The sequence below is a fragment of the Manis pentadactyla genome, chromosome 11 (genome assembly GCF_030020395.1).
Source record: "Manis pentadactyla isolate mManPen7 chromosome 11, mManPen7.hap1, whole genome shotgun sequence".
In the NCBI taxonomy this organism is placed as follows: domain Eukaryota; kingdom Metazoa; phylum Chordata; class Mammalia; order Pholidota; family Manidae; genus Manis; species Manis pentadactyla.
In genome coordinates this window covers 84111113-84133987 of record NC_080029.1, presented here as the reverse complement: position 1 = coordinate 84133987, position 22875 = coordinate 84111113, and the positions used below count along the sequence as shown (strand labels likewise).

The window sequence follows — 22875 nt, the reverse complement described above, 5'->3', positions numbered from 1 at the left end:
CATCTACATATGCTTATGCTTGGTGACTGACAAAGGGAGCGACCAAGTTTCACAAGGAATTAAACACAGAAAAGGGAGCTAAACGCTATTTCAGAAAAAGACTCTGGGAAATTTCTAGGTCACCAGCAGAATATTAACTAAGTCCTCTATTCAATGTATATAGGATAGATCGCATACGTAATTTTATTTAATTCTGCCGCAATTCTTATGTATGTGTCATTTCCTCTGTTTTCCCCATAGTCCGAGAGTTGACTTGTCTAAAGTTGCTTAGGAAATTGTTGATGGTTGAGTTTAGGTGCAAATAGAATTCTTTCCACTACAGCAGTAATTCCTAAACCTGGCTACTTGTCAGAAGCAGACATCTGAAGAGCTTTATAAAAATGCAGATTCTTGGGCTCCAGCCCAGGAAATTCTGACGCAGTCATCTAGAACAAGCTCTGAGAATCAACATTTTTTTAAGCTCCCCCAGAGACGCTGATACCTCATCAATTTGGGGGAGCAACACCCACACTGCAACCAGAGATGGCGTGAGAACAAGTGAAGACAAGGGGCCAGGAGGGAGGGGGTTCAATAGAGGGACTCCGCGGCTGCCTGTATAGCCAGCAACGCTACATCAGGCTGCAGTTAGTCTCACAAAATCCTACCAGAACTGAAAACCATGCTTTGGCATCACCTGAATTTATTTCTAAGACCCCAGACCTTCCTAACCAGCCCTTCCCTTCCCTGATAACTATCATATACTCCTGTGTTTGGAACTGTGCTTTCAGAAGCTACAAGGGCCATGATAAAATGCTGTTCCCACACCTTGTATCCTCAAGGTGAATTAGGATGAGACACCTAGGCCTCCGTCAATACAGTAAAAGAGGTATTTGGCACTATGGATGGCCTGAAAATCTACTTGGCTCGTTACTTGACCCTGTTTCAAAAAGGGGTGAAAAATAAAATCAGTGGCAAAATATGCACCATTCCTGGCCACATATACAAAGGTCCTTTCTCTTATGCAATATTGTCTTCATCTTTTGGGCTCTATTTCACTGGACTGAGAGAACAAAAATATCTGCCTGCAACAAATCTTTAAGATCTCCCAGAAACACCAGAGGAATAGTGCCCTGTTAATTTCTCCTGAAACTTGACTGTGATATTTTAGTGGAGCAGGTGCTCTCCTGTCTGGCAGGCCATGGAACTTACTGCTCTGGGGTCTTAACTCTGTGGAATGTTGTCTCACAATTGGTTTTCCAAGGAAAGTCACCAGGGATGCAATCGAAGTTCCCAGAGTGAGTCTGAGCATCGTTGCTGGCTCTTCTTCAATGGGTGGGGCTCGCCCAGAGCACAATGGTGTGCTCTCTGCTTCCACAACAAAACTAAGGACTGAGGTTCCACATGGGGGCTCAAATCCAGGGCCAAACCATGCTCATTTCTCCAGTGAGCTCCAGTCAAAGCGCAGAAACCAGGAGTAGTGGCAAGGAAAAATGGGAAGTAGAACAATGCTCATAACATGAAGGAGAATAACAACACTCTGCATTTTATCTATTCACTTAGTGAATGTTTGTGAGTGTCTACTATATTCCAAGCACGGTGTTAGAGCCTAGGGAGATAGTGAATCAGAGATGGTTCTCACTCCACAGAGTTTACAGGCATGTGGAGGAGACAGACAAAAAACAAGCAGATGAACAAATTAAGTCATTTAAAAGTATGGTAAGAGCAAGGAAAAAGAGTTTTAGGCAAAGGAAAGACATGATCTGGTATGTGAGTTAAGAAGTTTATTCCAGCAGCTGTGTGTCAGCATCCGTGGAAGTGAGGAGAGCAGTAAAGCATCAACCACAGCCATCCAGAGGAGAAACGGCCGTGATGGGGCCGGAGGTGGTGGCACAGAAGAGATGAGATGGCCTTGAGCTGCATACCTGGACTGCCACCAGCAACCACATTCTGGATGACCTCTACCACTTAGTACTTCTGATGCGGCTTCCACAAGTGATGGGATAAAACAGAAATTCTGAAGTGCAACTAATGAGGAGATTTGGAGCCCTTTTGTTATGTTTCAACTCGGCCTCCTTTATTCTAAGTGAAATCCTTGCTTCCAGTTCAAGACACACCTACTGAGCAAGGGCCTCCTTTTGCAAGGCACTGCACTAGAGCCACAGGGGACTCAGTGATGAGGGAAGAAATGGTGCCAGCACTCACCAGGCTTCATGCTGTCGCAGGAGAAATGTCAAATGCACATGTAACTAAAATAAGGTAAAAATAGGGCAAGAATCATAGAAAATGCTAAAGGGTCTTGAAGTAAGAAGAAGGATTCAACAGGTAGAGCTGTGGGTGGGACATTCTGAGTGGAGCGAGCAGTGGGAACAAAGGCAGGGAAGTGGCAATCTGGGGCATGTGTCCGGGGACCAGTCCGGAGTTCATTGTGACTCCAGTGTTCTATTTGAGGAAGTTAGACTCTCATACACGGACATCCTCTGCTGTGTTTGTGCAACTTTATATCTGCATCAAATATTTGTATCAAAAGCAAATTATCACTTTGAAATTCTTCCTAGTAGCAGGATTCTTTACCCTAGATTGACAGCACAGAGCTCATATGATAAAAACTGCTATTAAAATAAGACACTTAGAACTACAGAGCTAAAGCTTGGGTATCTGCTAAGAGAAGCTGCTGTTTTCTGAAATAATTTATCTTATTGAAAAGGAACTGATTACTTCCCTCCCTCCCTTCCCCCCCCCCTCCTTTCTCTTCAAGGGAGATTGGAAACTGTTCAAGAGGCTGAGGCTGATGTCCTGAGGTTTTGGCTAGGCAGACGGTTTGAGGTTGCTGGTGCGAAGAGGTGGCCGCAGAGATCTATCTAAGGGAAGGACATCCTAATCTGTCCATGGACGTTCATGGATTGCTTTGGCTAGCAGAGTAGCTGCTGCAAGAATCATTATGATTTGTTTCCAGAAAGATTTCTTCTTTGGCTGCATATCACTGTGACTAAGAACATATTTTATAGTCTTTAAGAGGCTCTTCTGTGCTCAGCTCTGCACTGAGTACAGTAAGGTGGGCACGGGGCAGGTGGACACATGACCCCGGGAGATCCTGAGATACTCTCACCACTCAGCCTGATGGGGTAAACCAGTTACCAGGAACCCCCTGCTACCTTTGGGGGACCCTTGGGGGCTCATCTGGAAGCCAGTATCTGGGAACACACTGCCATGTTGTCTAGTCCAAAGTATATCCTCTTAATTTTTCTCTTTCTTGCACACAGACAAATCACATAGATTACAAAAACAATACCACAGACAAGGCTACCTAGACTCCTTGGAAACGGTTCCCTTTACCTCCATGGCCTTCCACATGGAGGAAAATGCAGCTGGGTGCTTGTCTTGGACATTTCCTTTCACATTCTGGATGTGAGTATAAAGGAATTTCTCTTACCATCGGGTTCTTCCTTCTCTGATCCTCTTTCCAAAGGCACCACATTTCTCTAGAGAGTGTGTCCCAAATGCCTTATGTCCATGAAGCTCTTTACAAACATTAATAGACAAATGGTTAGTTTATATAAAGTACTCATGTATTGCTCTGACATAAGCAATGAAGAGCCCACAGTTTACATTTTTCGTCTTTCTTTTAAAAAAGGAATGAGAAATCATATTCCAGATGATCCAACCTTTTAAGTTAGGGAGGGAAGGAGTGAAGAAGGAACCAAGATTTAAAAGAGATTTACATTTGTTCCCTTTGTAAAGGGGACATTTTACCCTAAGTATAAAATGGCTTATAAGCTCATGTTGATTTTTATAAAGGAAAACAGGTTTAAATTTACTTTCCCACCTTCTCCTCCATGCTTCTCTGCCCTGAAAAGACCCTAAAACACTACACATATTTATGAGCTCCTGATTTAAGAAATGGACTGGTACTTTCACAAATAACAATTGTAATGGCAGTAAGGCAGTAACCCAAAAAAGACAGAGTGTGTCTGAGTTTCCCATGGCCATGTGTTCAGAATTTTTATAAGTAAAGTCATGCAGAATTCAAACTCATTTTCTCATATGCATGTTCATATTGTATACAACTAAATGTCTTGATGATACCAGCTAGTGGATTATTTAAATCACATGGCATTTAGGGGGCTTTTTTGTGGAGTAATTATGGTGCTTGCATATAAGTTCTAACACAAGGTACAGTGCAGACTCTAACTGCACAGTGTACAGTGTGGAAGGTAAATGGAAGGGCATAGGAATCAACCAGCTATGAATTCTTCTTCTGTCTCACATAGCTACGTGCCCTTGAGACATTTACACAAACTCCCTGGACATCACTTTCCTCACCTTTAAAAAAAGCACTTAATAGTAGTTACTTCATGAGATTATTGTAAAGATTAAACTAGACTATGTATGTAAAGCCTAGTGTTTGGTACATATTAGGTAGTTAATAGGGCCAATTTAAGATCCATATACACACATACTTTATATAACTGGAGGGAATACCATATATGTATATATGTATCATGTGTGTGCATGTGCTGTGTGTGTGTGTGTGTGTGTGTGTGTGTGTGTGTAAACATGGTTATTTGGGTGTTGTGGAATTATGGGAGATTTTTACTTTCTTAGTATTTTCTCTATTTCTCGAGTTTCCTATGATAAGTTTATAAATATTTTATAATGTTATACAATCTTTTAAAAGATGTAATGAACCAGTACAGTTAAAGCAAGAGCAAAATCGCAATGCAATCTCCCATACCTTAAAAAAGTACACAAAAGTGAAAAGGTAAATCTTAAAACATGGGCTCCTAGTAAATAGCAGAGATCTCAAGGGAAATGAGTAAAATAAGCCAAAGACAATGGGGTAATCCAGAGAGATCTTCAGTTAACAAGTCCTTCCAGCAGCTCTTCTCTTAGGCCCTGGCATTTAAAACTGCAGTAGAATGAGCTTTTCTTGGAAAGTATACCTAAAAAAGCTGTAGAAAATGAAGAACCACAGCAGCTCCAGCTCCAAGGGAAAGCAGAAAATCAATAACTGATTAAAGCCCCATCCGATTTTTTCCAAGAGTGAGGTCATGTCAAAGAGCTCAAAACAAATAGAAACGTTTCAGACTTCATGAGTCACCCAGCCTGCAGACAAAGAGCGGGCCTCGTTTCCAGCAGGTTCTGTTATATTAGGCACCGGGTATGTACATTTATGCTGAGAATTCCACTTCTGTCTCTGCCTTTGTCTTGTCTCCCGCCCTCATCTCTGCCAGCAGCCCTCTGCAGGCTGGGGAATTTCAGCTTTTTTTTGCTTCACGTTCAGGCATCTTCTTGTCTCTTCTCAGATCCTGAGAACTCTAACTTTTGTTAAACTGATGCTTATGATGCAGGCAAAAGAGAGCCAGAAGGGTTTGCTCTTGCGCCTGTGCCCCTCTGGGGGGTATTTATATCATTTGCTGGTTTTACCACAAATAGAAGTCTCGGTGCCATTTACTGGAATGGTGTCACTCCTTTCCTTTTCCTTTCTTGTCTTCCTTTTTTCCATTTTTTTTCTTTTCCTTGCTTTTCCCTCCCTCCTTTCCTCTCCTTCCCTTCCTCCCTCACCTCCTCCCTGTGCCCCATGCAAGTGGGGCATTTACTAGCTTTCTCAGCCACCCACTATGTGGCATCCGCTGCATTATGCACCATCAACACAAAGGTACGTGAGACATGACCCGCGCTGATAGTATATTTCCACTATCTTTGTTTTAGCTCCCAACTGAACTCCAGCATCCATACAGACACCATTGTTTATTAGGTGTCATGTGTCTGGCACTTTCACAGAAACTTATTTTACTTAATTCTATCATCTACCAGAGGTAGATATTATCATTCCTAGAACACAGATGACTGAATTTAGGCTCAGAGGGTTTAAATATCTAATTCAGGGGCACTCTGTTTTATGAGGAGGAGTCAGGAATTTATTCTAAGTTTTCTGACTCCAAGTTCAGTACCTACATACTAACTGTGAAGGACCATGTCCATGTTTTCATGCTTTTGCCTTTTTCATACTGCACTGCGGAAGTAGTGTACACAATAAATGCTTGTATGGAATTAGGCCCAAACTGTATTAAAGTGGTCTGCATGATTCATGCTTTCATATGCTTGTATTTAGCAGCATTACTCAGAATTTTCACGGACACATTCATTTTTATATATAGGACACTGGTCAATGTTTCACCACGTATGTGTAAATAGCAAGGTGAAGAGTCAGCCCTCAGACAGCTCGGCATACATATAAACACCAATAAGAGCTTGTATGTGATCTGAAAACATGCTTACCTTGGTTGGAGTTGGTTTCAGAGGACACATGGGAGAGAAAAGTCCTCAGTGCCAAATAATCAAAAACAATCTTGAAATCATGATAGAAAGATCAGATTCTTTCTTTTTAAATTTTGAGAAATTATGTTTCCAAACTGTAAAGAGCATAATCTAACAAATATTCATGTACCCATCATCCAGGAATTAAATTGTCAGTTTTGTCATATTAGATTCAAGATTTTTTAAAATAAAAATTTTAAAAGCATTATAAAGTTGAATGTGTTTTAAAAAGTCTTCCATCCCCAATCAAAGCCCCTCTCCCACTCCATTCTGGTGGGCACCATCAAAGGTCTAGTTTCCAATCCATTACTTCTACATTTATATGAACACATATGTTTTCATAAACAGTTTATGCTATTGCTTTATATGTTTATTACAAAATATACATAATGGTGTCATACTGCTTGTATCATTTTGCAACTTACTTTTTTTTTCCAAACATCACTGTATTTTTGAGCTCTATGCTGAAATTTAGAAATCTAATCCATTTCTTTTAACAGCAGTAAATATTATGGTATATGAATAAAATAATTGGTTATGCCTTCTCCTACTCCTGTTGATGGACACTAAGGTTCTTATAAACAATACTGTGATAAAAGTGCTCATAAGCTTCCTGGTCTTCATGCATACATGCTCAAGTTCTTCTAAGGTGCTTTCCTAGAAGTGGAATGGCTGGGTGGTAATCTAGCGGCATGTTTAATTTTATCACATTTTGACAAATTATTCTCTGACATTGCTGCACCAGTTTATACCCTCATTGCTAATGCATTCAAGTACCTGCTTCTCCATGCCTTTTCAATGCTGAATATGGAAGATTTAAATCTTTTGTAATCTGCTAGATAAGGGAGGTAATCTTATTTCAGTTTGCATTTCCCCAATTTATGAATATAATCTAGCATCTCTTCATGTTTATTGACTATTCAGGTTTCTTCTTTTGTGCAGTGCTTTGTCTTGGGCTTTGCCAACTCTTATGGGATTACTTATGGAGTTTTTTTTCATATTAAATTTATAAGACAGTTCTATTCTGGATTTGAATCATCTCACTGTTATTTGACAGTTGGAAATATCTTTCTCTTTAAGCACTGTCAGTTTCATGATCACATTTTTTTTTTCTTTAGCAAAGGCATACAAGCTCAGTTCCAAATGAGTAAAGGGCTTTATTCCTTTCGATACAATGCAAGATGGCATACACAGTCTCTGCAATTAGCTGAACAGTCATACACAGCTTTTGAAGGTCTAAACAGAAAGCATTCTTACAGAGGCCTTCAAAATTCTTCCCCGAACACAGAGCAGCCTTCTCTTAGGATCTTGGGAGTTAGATGGGGACAAACACATTCTATTTCTATAAATAGGTAAACAAAACAAGAGAAATGAACTTTCCTTTTGCAAACCAGTAGCTGAGTAGGATCCATACTTCTCACAGCAGCCTCAAAGTAATTTGAAAGCACTTTCTGTAAGTGAAATCGCTTAGTGATCACTGTTTAGGCAACTCAGATTCCAAATTTTAACTTTGACTACATGGAGTCATTCCACAACTTCCCCCTCTTACTACGAGCAGGTTTCAATTATGTAACTGTGGTTAAAGAAGTCTGAAGAGTTTTTACTCTTATGCCTTGATCCTGATTGGATAATGATTTGCAGTGACTGATTAAGAGCTGTGGAAACACAAATAAGAGGCAAAAACTTGGATATCTGTATAAATATTTACAAACATGTTAGACCATAAATTCTGTGAGGGTGAGGGCTCGTGTTTATCATATTCATGATGGTTATAGCCTTTGAATTCAGCTCAGTTGATTAATGTAGTTAATGCTGAACATTCCCAGTTCACAACTACTTAATGAATCCTAATTCTGCGTTAGACACTTTGTATTCTATGTGCTTAGAGTAATCAAAGATAAAGTCCCCACCCTCATGAAGTTATATTCTAATATCAGAGAGAGATAAGTTACAATGAAAAAAAAAAAATGACACCATGCAATGGGATGGAGAGTTGTGGGGTCTGGGGTGGGGAGGTGAGTGTTTCTATTGCTGTCTGAGAAGTCCCCTGAAGAGGGATCATAGCAATTAACGACATTTACTAGATAGAGATTGAGATACATAGAGCCACAGTGTTAGGGCTCCTAAGTAATCACTTCCAATTCAGGAGGTTAAGGTCTGTCTCTGTATTTTTATTTGGGGCAGTCTAAGAGTCTTGGGAAATAGTGACTAAAGCATTGATTTTAGATGAGAAGGAGTTAATCCATTTGTAAAATACGCTCCCTTTTATTTGGTGAAATAGTTTACACACACAGAGAACAGCTGGCTCCTATACATTTGTGGTGGGCTCTGGCTGAAGTTACTTGCCTAAGTATTTTGTGTCTTTCTGACTACCTATCTCTCCTGCAGCCCACTCCAGGAGGACATCTTCAAGTCCTGTTGAATATTCCCACCCTGCAGGCAACTCAACTACAAACTATGGTTCATGGGATGATTTAACACAAAAAATTTTGAAAACATTTGAAGTGCAACATTGAGTTCTTGAGCAGAATCTGCCAATAGCACAAACAAAAAAACATTCAGATGATGAAGATTCTCTGGATAGTGATTTAATGCAGACTTCCTTCTTGTTTCATTTATTGTGAAAAATCGATTTTAAGTTCCTAACAGCACCTAGGAGATGTTCAGCGTTTCTTGTCCCCTCTGCCTAATGCCTGCCTGAAGAGGAAAGTCACGCTTTTGAGGGTTTTGTTTTTTCTTAGCCAAACACTTAAATCACGAATGCTGTATAAGTACCTTTGATGGGTTTCATTGTTTTGTTTATTTTGCTTTAGTCGGTACGGACACCTTCAAATTTCCTTCTACAACAAATTTTTTTTTAAAGTCATCATCTGACTGGTTGATGGAGCCGGTCTGCAGACCTTCCAGCCGGGTTGATTTTTGCACGGGCTGTAACTTCGATACACAAAATTTACGGCCTCTTTGAGGAACCAATTTTCAAGCTAAGAGAACAAATGAAAAGTGCTCATCTTTCGAAAACTATGCACTTGGTATGTTCGCCACTATTCATCGGGTTTTCAGTAATGAATACAGAATGTGACATCAGTTTTTCACGTACGTAGGTTTTTTGTCTTAAATTTCTGGGAGGTTATTTCCTCGTCTGACGTTTTACTTTTCTGATTTATTCATCTTTTACGTGCTACAGAAAACCTCTTTCCTCCTAGAGACTGTTCTCTCCCTTTCTAAGACGGCTTAGGAATGGAAACCTGGACTTGTGCGGGTCCTGTAGGTCTTGTCGTTCCTCCGTTACCCCCTTCTGTACACTCACAGCCGAGGCCGCCAGGATCTGAGCTGAAAGAACCCGTGGAGAGGGGAGAGGAGGGTGTCATGTTGGCGACAGGCTCCTGCTGGCGGCCGGCAAGCCCGCCGGGGTTAACGGGGGCGCCGGGGTCAGCGCCCTAGAAGTTGGGGGCCTCGGGAGGAGCCGCGCCGGAGCCGCAGCGACCTCTCAACCAGAGTCCTGCAGTCCCGCTCGCTCCACCGGGGAAGAATCGCCTAATCTGCCACGACCCCACGGGATCTTGCTCTCCCCAGTGCAGTCTCCGCGATCGAGCGCGTCGCGGGGCCGACGCCGGAGAAGCGGAGCTGGTGGGGGGAAAAGCCCAGGCCTGGGGCGGAGGAGGAATGAGGGGCCGGGAGCCGGGGGGATTTCCTCCCGCGCTTCCCCCTCCAACGGGAGCGGAAAATGTGATTTGCTGTGCATTCCAGGCGCGGTTCCCTGGGGTGACCTCTCCCAGCCGGCCTGGGCGGGGGGAGCAGACAAAGAGGCTAGGCAGGCGGAGAGGGGACCCCGCGAGGAGGTAGGAGGGGTGCGGAGGGCGGAGGCAGTACCGGGAAAGGGGGCGGATAGCGGGTCCGGCGGCGGCGGCGGCGCCTGGCCAATGGAGAAGCGCGTCCCCGGGCGCCGCGCTCGGCCGCCGGCATTTAAACGGGAGACGGCGCGATGGCCCTCACTCGGTGCGCCCTCAGCTGACCGGGCGACCCAGTGCGCCACGAGAGCTTTACTCTCCGTCCGGCTGACCCCTCAGAGCCCGGCCGGCTCGGGCCGCGGCCGCACACCGAGCCACGCGTCGAGAGCGCAGGCCCCTAACACCGCCGCACTGACAGGTGAGAGCAAAGGCGGCCGTGTGTGTGTGTGTGTGTGTGTGTGTGTGTGTGTGTGTGTGTGTGTGTGTGTGTGCACGCGCGCGCGCTCAGGGTTCTGCCAACGACTCCCGGGTTCGGCGCGGTGAGGCCGGGCAGCCCTCTGTGCGTGCTATCCGAGGCTCCGCGGTTCCTTGGGGCGAACCGTGAAGAAGTATTGCGCGGTTCTTCCTGCCAAGGTCGTGGTTGCTGTGGCTTAACCTTGCGCGAGAAAGGCTGGGAAAGAGTATGTCAAGAGCTACGGCCATTTCCCCGCACCCTGTTTCCCCCTCCTGGAGCCCCGCCAATGCGCTCCTGGTGCGAGTGGCAGCCGCGCCTGTCAGATGTGCCCGCACCGCGGGCGCGCGGATCCCGGGCCGCCGGGGCACAGGAGCGGAGGGACGGTGAGCCGGTGCAGTGGGCAGCAGCCCGAACCTGCGGCTCTGTAGCAGATGGCCAGGCAAGTTGCATTGGGAGGGTTCCATGTGTTTGAGACGCGGCGCGGGGGCTGGGGACGTCTGGAGATGCTCGGCGAGTGCCGTGAATGATCCTGTAGCGGGCTGGAGGATCCGGAGAATCAGAGATGGGTTCATTTATCCATTTAACGGTGAGATGGAGACTCCGAGGTTTTCGGCGCGGCGGGCACGCGGGGGTTGGGTAACGGGACACTGCGTGCGGTGCGCGGTCCCGGTTGCGGAGTCCCGCGAGCCCGCTGCGCTCACACCGCGAACACCGCGCACACCCACGTGCTGGCTGTGCACTCGGGGCGCTGCGATCTCTCTTCTTGGCTTCTCCCCGCCCCACGCACCCCTCGGCTGAACCGCGGACGACAACCCGCCAGGTCTCACTCCCTCGGGAACCCCTTAATTTGTGTACTAGAGACCCCAGCCTCTCTTCGCTGCTCCTCGCTAGAGACGGATAACGCGGACTGGTGGCGGGAGGCTGGTCCCCGGCTCGGACGCCGAGGTCGTCCCCCGTCCTCGCTCCCCGCCTTGCTCACCTCGCTTACACCTCTGTAGCTTACAGAGCAAGGACGGGAGGACGGCGGGTGGCGGACTGGGGGCGTCGGGGCTGTCACCTTGCAGGCGAGGAGTTGTTTGTAGACTTAAGGCGTGGGCAGAACAGATGCGCCACCTCTCTGGCTTGGCCTTGTCTTACGATCCCAGCTTCGTCTTGGGGGCTCCCCAGCCTGGCGTTTCCCTGCGCCGGGCTCTGGGGACGGTCCCCGGGCGAGGCGGAGGGCAGGCAGGAGGTGACCGATGCTCTACAATGCCCGCGCGCTCAGAGCTGGCCTGAAAGGGGTCTCCGGCAGAACCCGGCTCCGCCTTCTTCTCTCCTACTCCGAATTCCAGCTCTTTTAGACAGAAATACAGCTTCGAAGTTAGGAATTAAAATCTCTTCTTAAATGCTACAAGACAGAGAGGTGACCATCCGTTGATAGGTAGTTGCATCTCCTGCTGTAACGAGCGGATCCAAGTGGTGTGCGCCTCTGTTTACCTTCCCCTTCGAGATGGTGCCAGGACATGAGTTGATTAAAACAATCTATTGTGTTAAGTGGGTCACTAGGGATTTAAGCTGTCCCAGGGACCCTAGCGTAGTGGCTTCCTCCTGGCTGAACACACAAGTTAAATAAACAGTGGAGAAGAGGTTAAGATAACCCCGATCCGGGGTGAGGAGTCTTCTTTCACCCCAGGGCTTTCCAGTCCCGCCTCCCCTCTCCTCCTTGGGCAGGGGGACTTGAAGAGATGGACATTTCAAAGCAATGAAGGGAAAGATCTTAAGAAAGCTACAGTCTCATCTTCCTGGCACATCCAAGTCTGCAGCAGTGGGTGGTTTTGTTACTATCACTGGATAAATTGCACTGTCCAACCTTTAGTTTTAACTAATAATTACTTAAGGGTTTAGAACTGTAGTTTCTGTGTGTGTGTGTGTGTGTGTGTGTGTGTGTGTGTGTGTGTGTGTGTGCGCATGCATGTGTGTGTTTAACCTCCAGGTCATTGTAGGAATTAAAATCTTCTGTAAACTCTGTAATTTCACAGGTTTGCCATTTTCTTAAAAGTTTATTTTGAGGGAAATGTTTTGGTAACCCACCATCTGTATGAAATCCAAGTTGGCTAACATAGTTTGTATGCGAGTAGTTATACATCTCTGAAAGAGAGCTATCTGCTTTGTCTTCTAAACTGAATCTCTCAGTCTTAATGTTTAAGTATTGAATGATATAATGTCAAACAATTTTATGTCACAGACCTCTCTCCCCAGAAATGCTTGTCAACAGCAAAGCTGTGAAACATGTCTAAGAACAGAGTAAAGGACAGAAGGAAAAACCTAAACCTTTTATGAAAAGGAAAGTGGGGGAGATGGGAAGGTGACTGCAGCATCCAACTGAAAGGCACAGATCAGGCAAGTGCTCCAGTCCATGCCTTACATCTGCAAGGAATTTTCTTTAGTTTTAACATATGCTCTTAGAAATGCAAAGTACAACAGTAATTCCTGGTACAAGAGATTTTTTTCTTCACATGTGAACATGAAGATACAAATTAGATAATTATTTGAGTTACAATATTTTTCACACTTTATTACATTAGAAACAAGTTCCTATATCACTTTTTAAAAACTGTGCTGTGCATCCATAGAATAGTGGACATGTGTTTTGGGGGTAGGCAGAACTGGGCTCTAACGCTGGCTCTCCCACTTCAGAGTTGTGTGACCTTGCACAGATTCCTAACTTTTCTGAGTCTGGATTCCCTGATAAAAGGAATATTATCAATCTCATATTTTATTGTGAAAAATAAATTATAAAATTCTGTCTGAATTTAGCATAACGCCTGGCAGAGTAAAGGTTAAAAAATATAGGTAACTCTTCTTACTAGTGGTGGTAATGGGAAAGGCAATAAGATTGGCACCAGGATATATTACAGGGTGTTTTTGAAATTAAATCCCTAATCTCATTTGCACAGGGACTAACACACATCCTTCACTACTACACACGTTTCTGTAACTGGGCTGTCTCTCAGTAGTGCTGCTCAAGAGCATTTAATATTTATCACTTTCTAACTTGTTTCCTGTGGACTGCAAGAATTGTATGCAATCATTAACTTCACCAAAAAAATGCCCCAATAGCATAGAGCTCCTGTGATACCTACCAGGTGGTCTCCTCCCTGCCCTGGTGATGGCGGGCCCAGCTGGAGTTAGCCTGAATGGTCTTCAGAATAGAGCAGTTGTTAGGGTACTTGCGTCATGTACAGGATGTGGCTGTATCCTCTACTAGTTTGCCAACCATGAACTTATCTTCTTGGTGCAACTTGTCTGAAAAAGAAAAATCAGCCCAGTATATTCTGAAGAAATTCCTACTTAATTTCTAAAAGTTGACTCCTTTCACTACTTTTTAATAATTAAAGATCAACTCAAAAATAACCTTCTCCCTTCTCAAAGATTTCATCTTGAGGAAAAGGAATTGATTGTTCAGAAACCTGGTCTACACTTAGAGTATTTGCTGTCACCCCATTATTACTATTATTAATATCTTTGATCTGGGAGAATAATTTGATGTCATGCCTGCTGAATGTCTTTCTAAAATTTCATTCATCAGGTGGAACTGACCAAAGGTTCAGGCACAGGCATCCGGCTTGCTGACCATTGTCTCTTCACTGTAATTCCCACTCAACACTCCATTTAACTGATTATAAGCAGGTTGGTGAGCTAAGATGAGAAATAAGTCAAGAAGAGTGCCAGAAGGAGCTGGCCTAAACTTTCCCAAAGACATCATGATGTTGGAAACAGTTTATGCATGGCATTTTTATTTCTTATTCTCCAGAATTAGATGACTTTATTCGTAGAGCCTTGTGGTTATTGGAATAAATCACCATGATCTGCATATGACAGAAGTGACTAATATGGCTTATTTTGTGTGCAAATATTTTGTTGATCACTATGGGAAACCTGAAGGAAAGTATCAGGTAGAGAAGGCCTGCTTTGAGAATATATATGTCCTCTGGGACAAGTGGTTTGGAGGGAGGGACAGAGACAAAGGAGATAAAAAGGTCAGGGTGGGTGGTTCTTGCTGGTAGAGAACAGATGCAGAGAAAGCTCACCTTGAAAATGTGAGTGTATTACTTGGAGAAGCAGAGATGCATTAAGGGGAAGTTGAGGCAGGGCTTGACAAGAAGAATATTGTCTGCAAAAGAGAATAAAGGGTGGTCTTTGCGGGTGTCATGATGCACTCCGGGTCCATGAGGTGCAGCTTTAATGTAATGATGCGAGTGGGTCATTTCATGAATACCAAACTGTTTACAGCTCATGGTTGTACATGAATGATCATTCATAGGAACTAATTCTGGATTAGCATTTGGATTGATTTTTAATAAGGGGGCACTCTGCTAGATGTTGATGTGGAAAAGAATTGTCTTCAAGGAATTTACATCTTGATTTCCTCCATGTTTATGGTACCTACAAAAGTGCAGCTTGTTTGGTGGCAATATAATTGGGATTTCAAGAGCAGAACAGTCTTCCTTTCTGTGCTGAGTAATCAAGACCAGTTTGGTGTGTGTGGTGGGGAGGGTTGGGTGATTGACCACCACGACTTGACAGAACCTTGGTTCTAGTACTAGTTATGGTTCTCATCCTCTTACTCTTACTCATGCAGAATATGCAGAGTCCTTCAGAGCTTTGCTGTTCCCCAAGAAGCAGAGGTCTTTGTTGATTGAGATTCCTGAAGTTGGTTTTTACTTCTCCCCAAATAACTAGCTAAAAGGTTTAAGAACTCAAAAGCCTTACAATAAGTGCTGAAGATCTTTTAAAAAGTTGGCTTTTTCAAATTAAAAACCATTTTATAATATTTTCCACACCTAATAAATCTTATTTTGTGAAAAATTTACTTTTCTTAAAAAAAAAAAAGGCCTGTCATTCTAGACCCCTTTGGCCATGGGCTACACAGGCTCCCATAGGGACAGTAAGTCTGTCCAAATTAAAACTTGTCCAGAAGAAAACCACAGTTGACTCATTTTGAATTTATGGCTTTATTGTTGGTTTTTACTATAGTGAATACAATGGCTTCAATTAGAAAATAAAACCCGCAGCATTTTGCATGGGACCAGGTGAAAAGTAGTGGCTTTTTGGAGTTTTCCTGGAAAAAGGAAGGAAAGTATTAAGAAGCCCCCTAGGCTGGAAGGAGTTTGCTATATTGTGGATCAGAAATGAAAAAGATTGGCTCTGCTGCTCATTGGCACATGTGAAGACATTTTAAAATGCAAAGAACGGAAAGTCTGTAAATCCGTGTGGTCCATCATAATCATACATTTAACACAAGTGCACTCAGTGCCAGGCACTGAGGATAAGGTGATGAACAAGCCCTATGACTCTCAGACTAGGCATTTAGTTAATGACAAGTGTGAGACTGCCAGGAAGGACAAGTTGATATAAACAGGGTCCTATGTTGGTCTGGGGAAAGAAAATTGCATTTTTCGGACAGATGTTTGTGAGAGGTCATGGCCCCATGATGTGAACCTGTTTTATGCAGTCAGCATACACTCCCAGTAAGTCTCAGTTGGTCTCTGATATCGGGCTCTGAGGGTCTTGCTTTGGGAGGGTTGACTTGTAGGGATGCAGGGAGATTGTGGGGGTGAACCCAGGGTTATCCTGTGTCCTCCTCTTTAAGTGGACAGAGACTGAATTTTAGTTTAGATCCTGCCCCAAATTGAACACATAGCAGAAACGTGTGAAAGCTTCTCAAATTCCCAATATATTTGCCTGGGAGGCTGGACTGTCATGGTTCAAGTTATCCTGGTCTCTGGAGAAAGTCACTGCTGTTTTATAACTGGGCTTTTCTCATGAGTGATTTTTTTAAAGACAAAACAAGGAAATTAGTTTTGTTGTTGTTGAGGTGAAAAGGCTCTGTTTAAAGAACAGGGATGTTGAAATGTAAACAGACAAAAGCCAGGGAGTCCAGTCAGGAGCTACATGTTGCATCATCAGCTCCAAACTTGAGCTTGCCCAAAAAGTAGTAGGTTAATGTGGAAAGATGGTGCCATGTAAAGATATCTTAGATTTAACATTTAATTATCTTAATTTGATGTTATCCATAGGGTTACATGGTCTTTACTTACAGGGGCTACCCCGCAGATAATTAGATTCCACACTGCCTCTGTCTTTGAAAAGTAATTGCTTCAGCTAATAATACCAGCCTGTACGGATCCTTGGGGGACATGATAAGGTTTCCATTGAATTGTGCTTGTTGGTTATCATGTGTAATACTGGTGTCCAGAGCAGAGCAGGGAAATGGGTGCTTCACAGCTTTGTCCTTAGGTTCAGAACCATAGTGGGGGCTGGAAAGTCTCAGAACTCAGGCCAGATTTGGTGTGATCGCCTGAGGAGGGAGGCTGTGAATTTGACACTGCACCCCCTGAAAAGAAAACCCTTCCAAATTTTCCTCATTCCCTCTGCCCTTTGTGCCCGATGGCTGCAGGGGCTATAGGCCAGGGTACTCAAAGCCTGTTAGAAAGGCAGATGCCCTGATTTAGAATCTGCATTTGAACCATAGCCCCAGGTGACTGAACACAGAGGTTTGAGAAGCACTGTCCCAGGACAATCTTAATAGACTGACGCTTCTCCCTTGCACTCCCCTTTTTAAAACCATGCTTCTCCTGCACTCCACTTCCTTTTCTTTCTTTCATTTGCCCTGCCTTCCTGGAGCACTCTGCTTCTAGAGTAGTCCCCCTTTCTCTGATTTACATTCCTCATTCCTCCCTCTACTCATCAATTTTTCCTCTTTCTATGCTTGCTTTCCTGGGTTTTCTTCTTGAGTTTTTTTTGGGTCAGTTTTCCCTCTGCCAACCCCCTTATTTAATTTTTTTTGCCAGTGTTCATATGCCATTTCCCTTTCTGACCCATCTCTAACTCCAGACCCATCCATAATCATCCACTCTCAGTTTATTCAGTGTGCCTCTCACACTTATTAATGTAAATATTTGCATATACCTGTTCTCTTGTGCCCATTTTCTACCTTCTAAATTTTACACAGATATGCATGCATATGCACGTGAGCGAGTAGAAAAATGTGTGTATTGTGGTATAAAGAATAATATAATGAATATCTGGCCCACTTCAGAAATGAGAATGAGTGAGAGTCCAGGAGTCTTATGAGTTATGTGATCTTTCTGGTAAAGGAATTCATTCTGTCTGCAGCCCCACCGTACACTTGTTAGTTCTCAGATTGCTTTCACTTTATATCAGCTTCAACCTGAACAACCCATCTTGAAGATAAGGTATGTGTATCTTTGCTTAAAGTGATTTTTCTCAAGGTCAGACAGCAGGTTGTTGTCCCAGGACTTCCACTAGAAGTTCAGTCTTGACTTTTCATGCCCTGCTCTGCCTGTGAAGTGTTCCCCCTCTTCACTTGCTTTCTGGCCTCCTCCACCAGCAACCATCTCAGAAACGTCCACGAGATGGACAAGGCACAGCTCAGGAAGCACTGGGGCCAGTCGGGGACGAAAGACTGGGAGTCTTTCCTGGCAGGTGAGCCCTCCAGGTAGTGAGGCTGATTCAGCTTGTTTAATACCAGGTAGAAAATAAGTTTCCCCAGACGCGTGTAAAGGTAATCTGGCATTGGCAAGTAGGAACTTGCTAAATATTGTCAAATGCAAGAATGAACACTGTGAAGTGACCGTAATACAAAGGGAAATATAGTTGGTGCCAGAATCCAGAAAGCAGTTCCTGCTGGAGTGCATGCCATGACGAGCTCGGCTCTGTGTGACCCTGGGCAAGCTACTGCATGGCCTGGTGGCCCAGAGGGTAATGGGGAATAGTGGTGCCTAATCATAGAGATACTGAGAATCTGATAGAGACAGAGATACTGTAAATGAAATACTTTACCCAAAGTGTTTAGCAAGTGTCTGATAAAATGTTAACTGGTGTTACTAGGGTTATTAATTAATTAACTTTTCCATTTTTGCTTCTCCCTTCTCTGCACTTCCCTCTTTTAGCATGAGCCGCACCGCCTACACGGTGGGAGCCCTGCTGCTCCTCTTGGGGACCCTGCTGCCCACCGCTGAAGGGAAAAAGAAAGGGTCCCAAGGTGCCATCCCCCCGCCAGACAAGGCCCAGCACAATGACTCCGAGCAGACTCAGTCTCCCCAGCAGCCGGGCTCCAGGAACCGTGGGCGGGGCCAAGGGCGTGGCACTGCCATGCCAGGCGAGGAGGTGCTGGAGTCCAGCCAGGAGGCCCTGCATGTGACCGAGCGCAAATACCTGAAGCGAGACTGGTGCAAAACCCAGCCGCTTAAGCAGACCATCCACGAGGAGGGCTGCAACAGCCGCACCATCATCAACCGCTTCTGCTATGGCCAGTGCAACTCCTTCTACATCCCCAGGCACATCCGGAAGGAGGAAGGCTCCTTCCAGTCCTGCTCTTTCTGCAAGCCCAAGAAATTCACCACCATGATGGTCACGCTCAACTGTCCAGAGCTACAGCCACCCACCAAGAAGAAGAGGGTCACGCGTGTGAAGCAGTGTCGCTGTATATCCATCGATTTGGATTAAGCCAGGTACACCCAGCCTGTCCTAGGGATTGCAGCCCCAGGCGGGCCCGAGCCACACCTAAAACAACCTGACTCTTACTTGGCTTAACCCTAGAAGAAGCACCAGCTGCCCCCCAACAGGAGCCTGCTAGTGTGTAGTTTGCGTGCTTGAGTGTGCACGGTGTGTGTGGTTGCAGACTCCAGAGGAAGCACGGTCTCTGCTGAAGGGCACTTCTAGTGTGTAAATGCACGCATGTCCATGGGGATGGCACAGAAAGCCCACACCAGCTGAGGCACTTGGAAGGGGCAGGGCTGTTGTCTGGCTCTCCTCTCTTCTATGTGCCCACCTGGGGATGAGAACCTCCCCGCTGAAAGAATGTTAATGCACGAGGTTACTCTGTGGGCAAAAGACCTATTTTAGTGCTGCCTGAGACTTGGAAAAGGCATTTCAACCTGTGCTTACTTCCTCCCTTCCACAGCCCATCCCTCCTTAGGATCTCAGTGACTATTTCAGTCCAATTCCCCTTCTGCTAAGGGTTCTAAAGTAACGCGCTTAACCACAGAGGTAAATGTTTCCTATTTGGGGAAGACCCTCCGGACTCTGGGGGAGGCTGGTGTGGGCAAGGGCAAGAAGGAGGGGCGTGAGAGAAGGGTCAGTGGGACTGGGGGTGAGGACCCGTGGGGCCCAGCAAATTCAGTAGGGACATGTGCAGGGTCTTGAAAGGAGATTTCTGAAACACAGTGAGAACCCTGCTGTAGCGTGGTTTTTTCCTGGTGTTTAACAGAACCCAAGTGAACAGAGGAGAAATGAGACCGCCACAAAATCATTAACTTTGGCTGTCACTGTGATCAGAAGCCAGCTGTAACCCAATACAGGCATACGCTGTTTGATTGCACTTCCCAGATAATGTGTTTTTTACAAATTGAATGTTTGTGGCAACCTTGTGTTGAGCAAGTCTATCAATGCCATTTTCCCAACAGCCTGCACTCACTTTGTACCTCTGTGTCATATTTTGGCATAATATTTTAAACTTCTTCATTATTAATAGATGTGTTCTGGGGATCTGTGATCCATGATCATGACTTGCTGAAAGCTCAAATGATGGTTAGCATTTTTTAGCAATAAAATCTATTTTAGTTAAGAGATGTACATTGTTTTGTTAGACATAATTCTGTTGCACACTTAATAGACTACAGCATAGTGTAAACATAACTTTTATATGCACTGAAAAACCAAAAAATTCATTCGACTCACTTTATTGTGATTTTCGCTTTACTGCAGTGGTCTGGAACTGAACCCAAAATATCTCCAAGGTATGCCTGCACCAAACTTAAAACATAAACATTGACCCTCTTATTCTCAGAACCGAGTGAGTGAGGGAAACCATACAGCTCCTCCTGCTTGGCCCTCAGGGGGACAGTCAGTGTGTTCGGAGCTTCCTGTGAAGGGATAGGAAGAGAACAAAGACCTCATAAGCAGAAGACCCTAATATCTTTCCTTTTGCTTGGTTATAATCACCTCTTCCTTAGGTCATTATTTCTATGTGATGCTTCTGAGAGCCGCAGCCCTATGTTATAAAAATTCTGCCTCTGCTGAGTGTACCTGTCAGTGAACAACCAGGTTTAGGGCTAGCTCCATTTTTATTAGAAGTATATTTTGGGTCATTTCATCTTAACCATTGCTCAGAGATTGAGCTGGAGAGCAGAAAAGAGTAAAGAAATGAAGGAGATTGTCTCTGGTTCAGGAAGAGTTTAATGCCTGGGAGGATAAGTAAGGGATATAACCTCCCCATCTTCCTTTGCTGTCTGAGGGTCTAATGGGGAACCCCAGTTAAGAAATCAGGGACCTTGGGTAATTTAAATGTCTCTCTTCTAGTGGGTCTCAAGTGATATCATAAGTATTCAGAACCTACTGGTAGAGGCATCCTCTGACTAAACCTGGGCTACTCCCAAAGCTTAGTTTGCATTTATCTAATGGCCAAAGTGCAGGATGGGTGAACCTTACTGCATTTTGGATTTGGCTAACCTGTTTTATATGTAACCCACCCCCACCCGTCCCCCTCTTTTTACCATGTATCTTCTCAGCCTCATGAGCCAAGCCACATGTACCATGGGAAACAAATGCCATCAATTTGCATTTCAGTTTCCCACCAAGGCTCCAGCATTCAAAGAACCATTGCAACTAAAGGGGCTGTTTTTATTTTATTTTTGTTTTGGTCCGGGGCTCTCCGTCAAACAACTTAAACAGGAACCATACTTTGAGGCAGAAGTCCTCATGAACACCCAAAATATCGGGTCTAATTTTAAAACATTTAAACTCACTACTGATGATTCTATACTAGGTGAATTTGTGGGAACACATAGTCTGTGCATTTCATATACACTGTATGCCCCACCCTAAGTCTTTCTATCATGCACATCCTCCAACAATAAGGCACAGAATGGAGTTAATTAAACACGCAAATGCTAAGCCAGATTTTAAGGGTGAGGGAAAGGAAAAGAAAGGGGAAGGAGCTGAAAATCTAAAACCACACCAGAGAGGAAAAATGACATTCAGAACTAGCAGACACTGAATTTCTCTTGTTGTTTTAACTCTGCCACAAGCATGCAATTTTGTTAAAATGAGATGACTTAAGTTGGCAACGGTAATCTCCTTTTAGTAGCTTGTACCACAGTCTTGCATGTAAGTCAGATTTGGCTTAAGTAAAGAGAATTTCCTCAAAATGAACTTCACTGGGATAATCAGCAGCAAACTACCCTAAAAACACAGCACTAGCCAAAGAGGGAAATGTCTGCTTTTCTTACTGTGCCTATATTAAGACTAGAGTGAGTATGGTGTGTCTTCCAATGTTTATTGAAAGTGCCATGTCTGTTACATATTGTATTGGAATCACTGATGATGTAATATGTTTTTTTCATTATTATATTAGAATTCTTTTTATGGCAAAATATTTGTGATCTCGATCTTTCCAATTAAAATAACACCAGACACCAAATATGAATTTCATGATGTATGCTTTGTGCTTGGCATTAAAAGAGATAAACACACATCCTGCAAGTCTATAAGTTGTTTTTTGTTATTGTAGTTCTTCAAAGTTAAAAATGTAAGTGAAAAATCTGGAGGAAAAGATAATTTCCACTGTGTGGAATGTGAATAGTTAAAACAAAAAGTTATGGTTATTTAATGTAATTATTAATTCAAATCCTTTGGTCACTGTGATTTCAAGCATTTTTTTTTTTCTCCATTCTTTGACTTCCTCTGAGTTGAGCAAAAAAGAAACTGGCACATTGTACGTTGTTGAAGGCCTTTATCAGGTCAGAGGGAAACAATAAAATCTTGGCACATCTGAACGTGCATTACAGAGTCAAGACCTAAGCTTTTATTTTTTTAATTGAATGTTCCTTAAAGGTTAACATTTCTGAGGCAATATTAAGAAAGATTTTAAATGTTATTTTGGAAGACTTATGATGTGTGTATACAAATAGTAGATAATAATGAATAGTCACAAGTCCTTTTAAGGAGAAAATCTAAAATGAAAAATGTATGTACAGAACATTTGTAAATGACTAGTTAATTGAGTGAAAGTAGTTCTATTGATTTGTCATTCTCAAGATATTTAATATCAACTGCATTATGTACTATGTCTGCTTTAATCATTTAAAAACAGAGGATTATATAGACAATGACTGTGGTACTTTGCTGTGTATGAGGAAAAAGGGGTTTGATAGTCTCGCCTAAAAACTAATTTGGTTTAAAGCAAAGTTTTATGAATCTGTAACTAGAACTTAATTTCACCTAATTTTGTTCTATATGACCTTTCCCAAAGAGTAACCAATAAATTGAACCTCTGTTCTTTGTGTGTGTATGTGTTTAACTGGTAGTGTTCACAGGTTGGGGGGTGGGGGG

The 22875-nt window shown here is 43.7% G+C and overlaps 1 protein-coding gene across 2 annotated transcripts; it reads left to right on the top strand.

The window, feature by feature from the left end:
* Positions 1-10304: 10304 nt before the first annotated feature.
* On the top strand, positions 10305-22824 carry GREM1 (gremlin 1, DAN family BMP antagonist). 2 transcript variants are annotated; one of them, XM_036887581.2, is made up of 2 exons: positions 10305-10443; positions 18435-22824. In XM_036887581.2, the coding sequence occupies exon 2, from the start codon at positions 18436-18438 to the stop codon at positions 18988-18990; it is 555 nt and encodes a 184-aa protein (XP_036743476.2). In that variant the 5' UTR covers positions 10305-10443; position 18435; the 3' UTR covers positions 18991-22824. The 2 variants fall into 2 exon arrangements, with proteins under 2 accessions (XP_036743476.2, XP_036743477.2); XM_036887582.2 differs by lacking the exon at positions 10305-10443 and adding an exon at positions 10959-11065.
* Positions 22825-22875: the final 51 nt, after the last annotated feature.

Excerpts from the sequence above, each read along its gene's own strand:
- GREM1 (XM_036887581.2), top strand. The coding sequence starts at position 18,436 with ATGAGCCGCACCGCCTACACGGTGGGAGCCCTGCTGCTCCTCTTGGGG.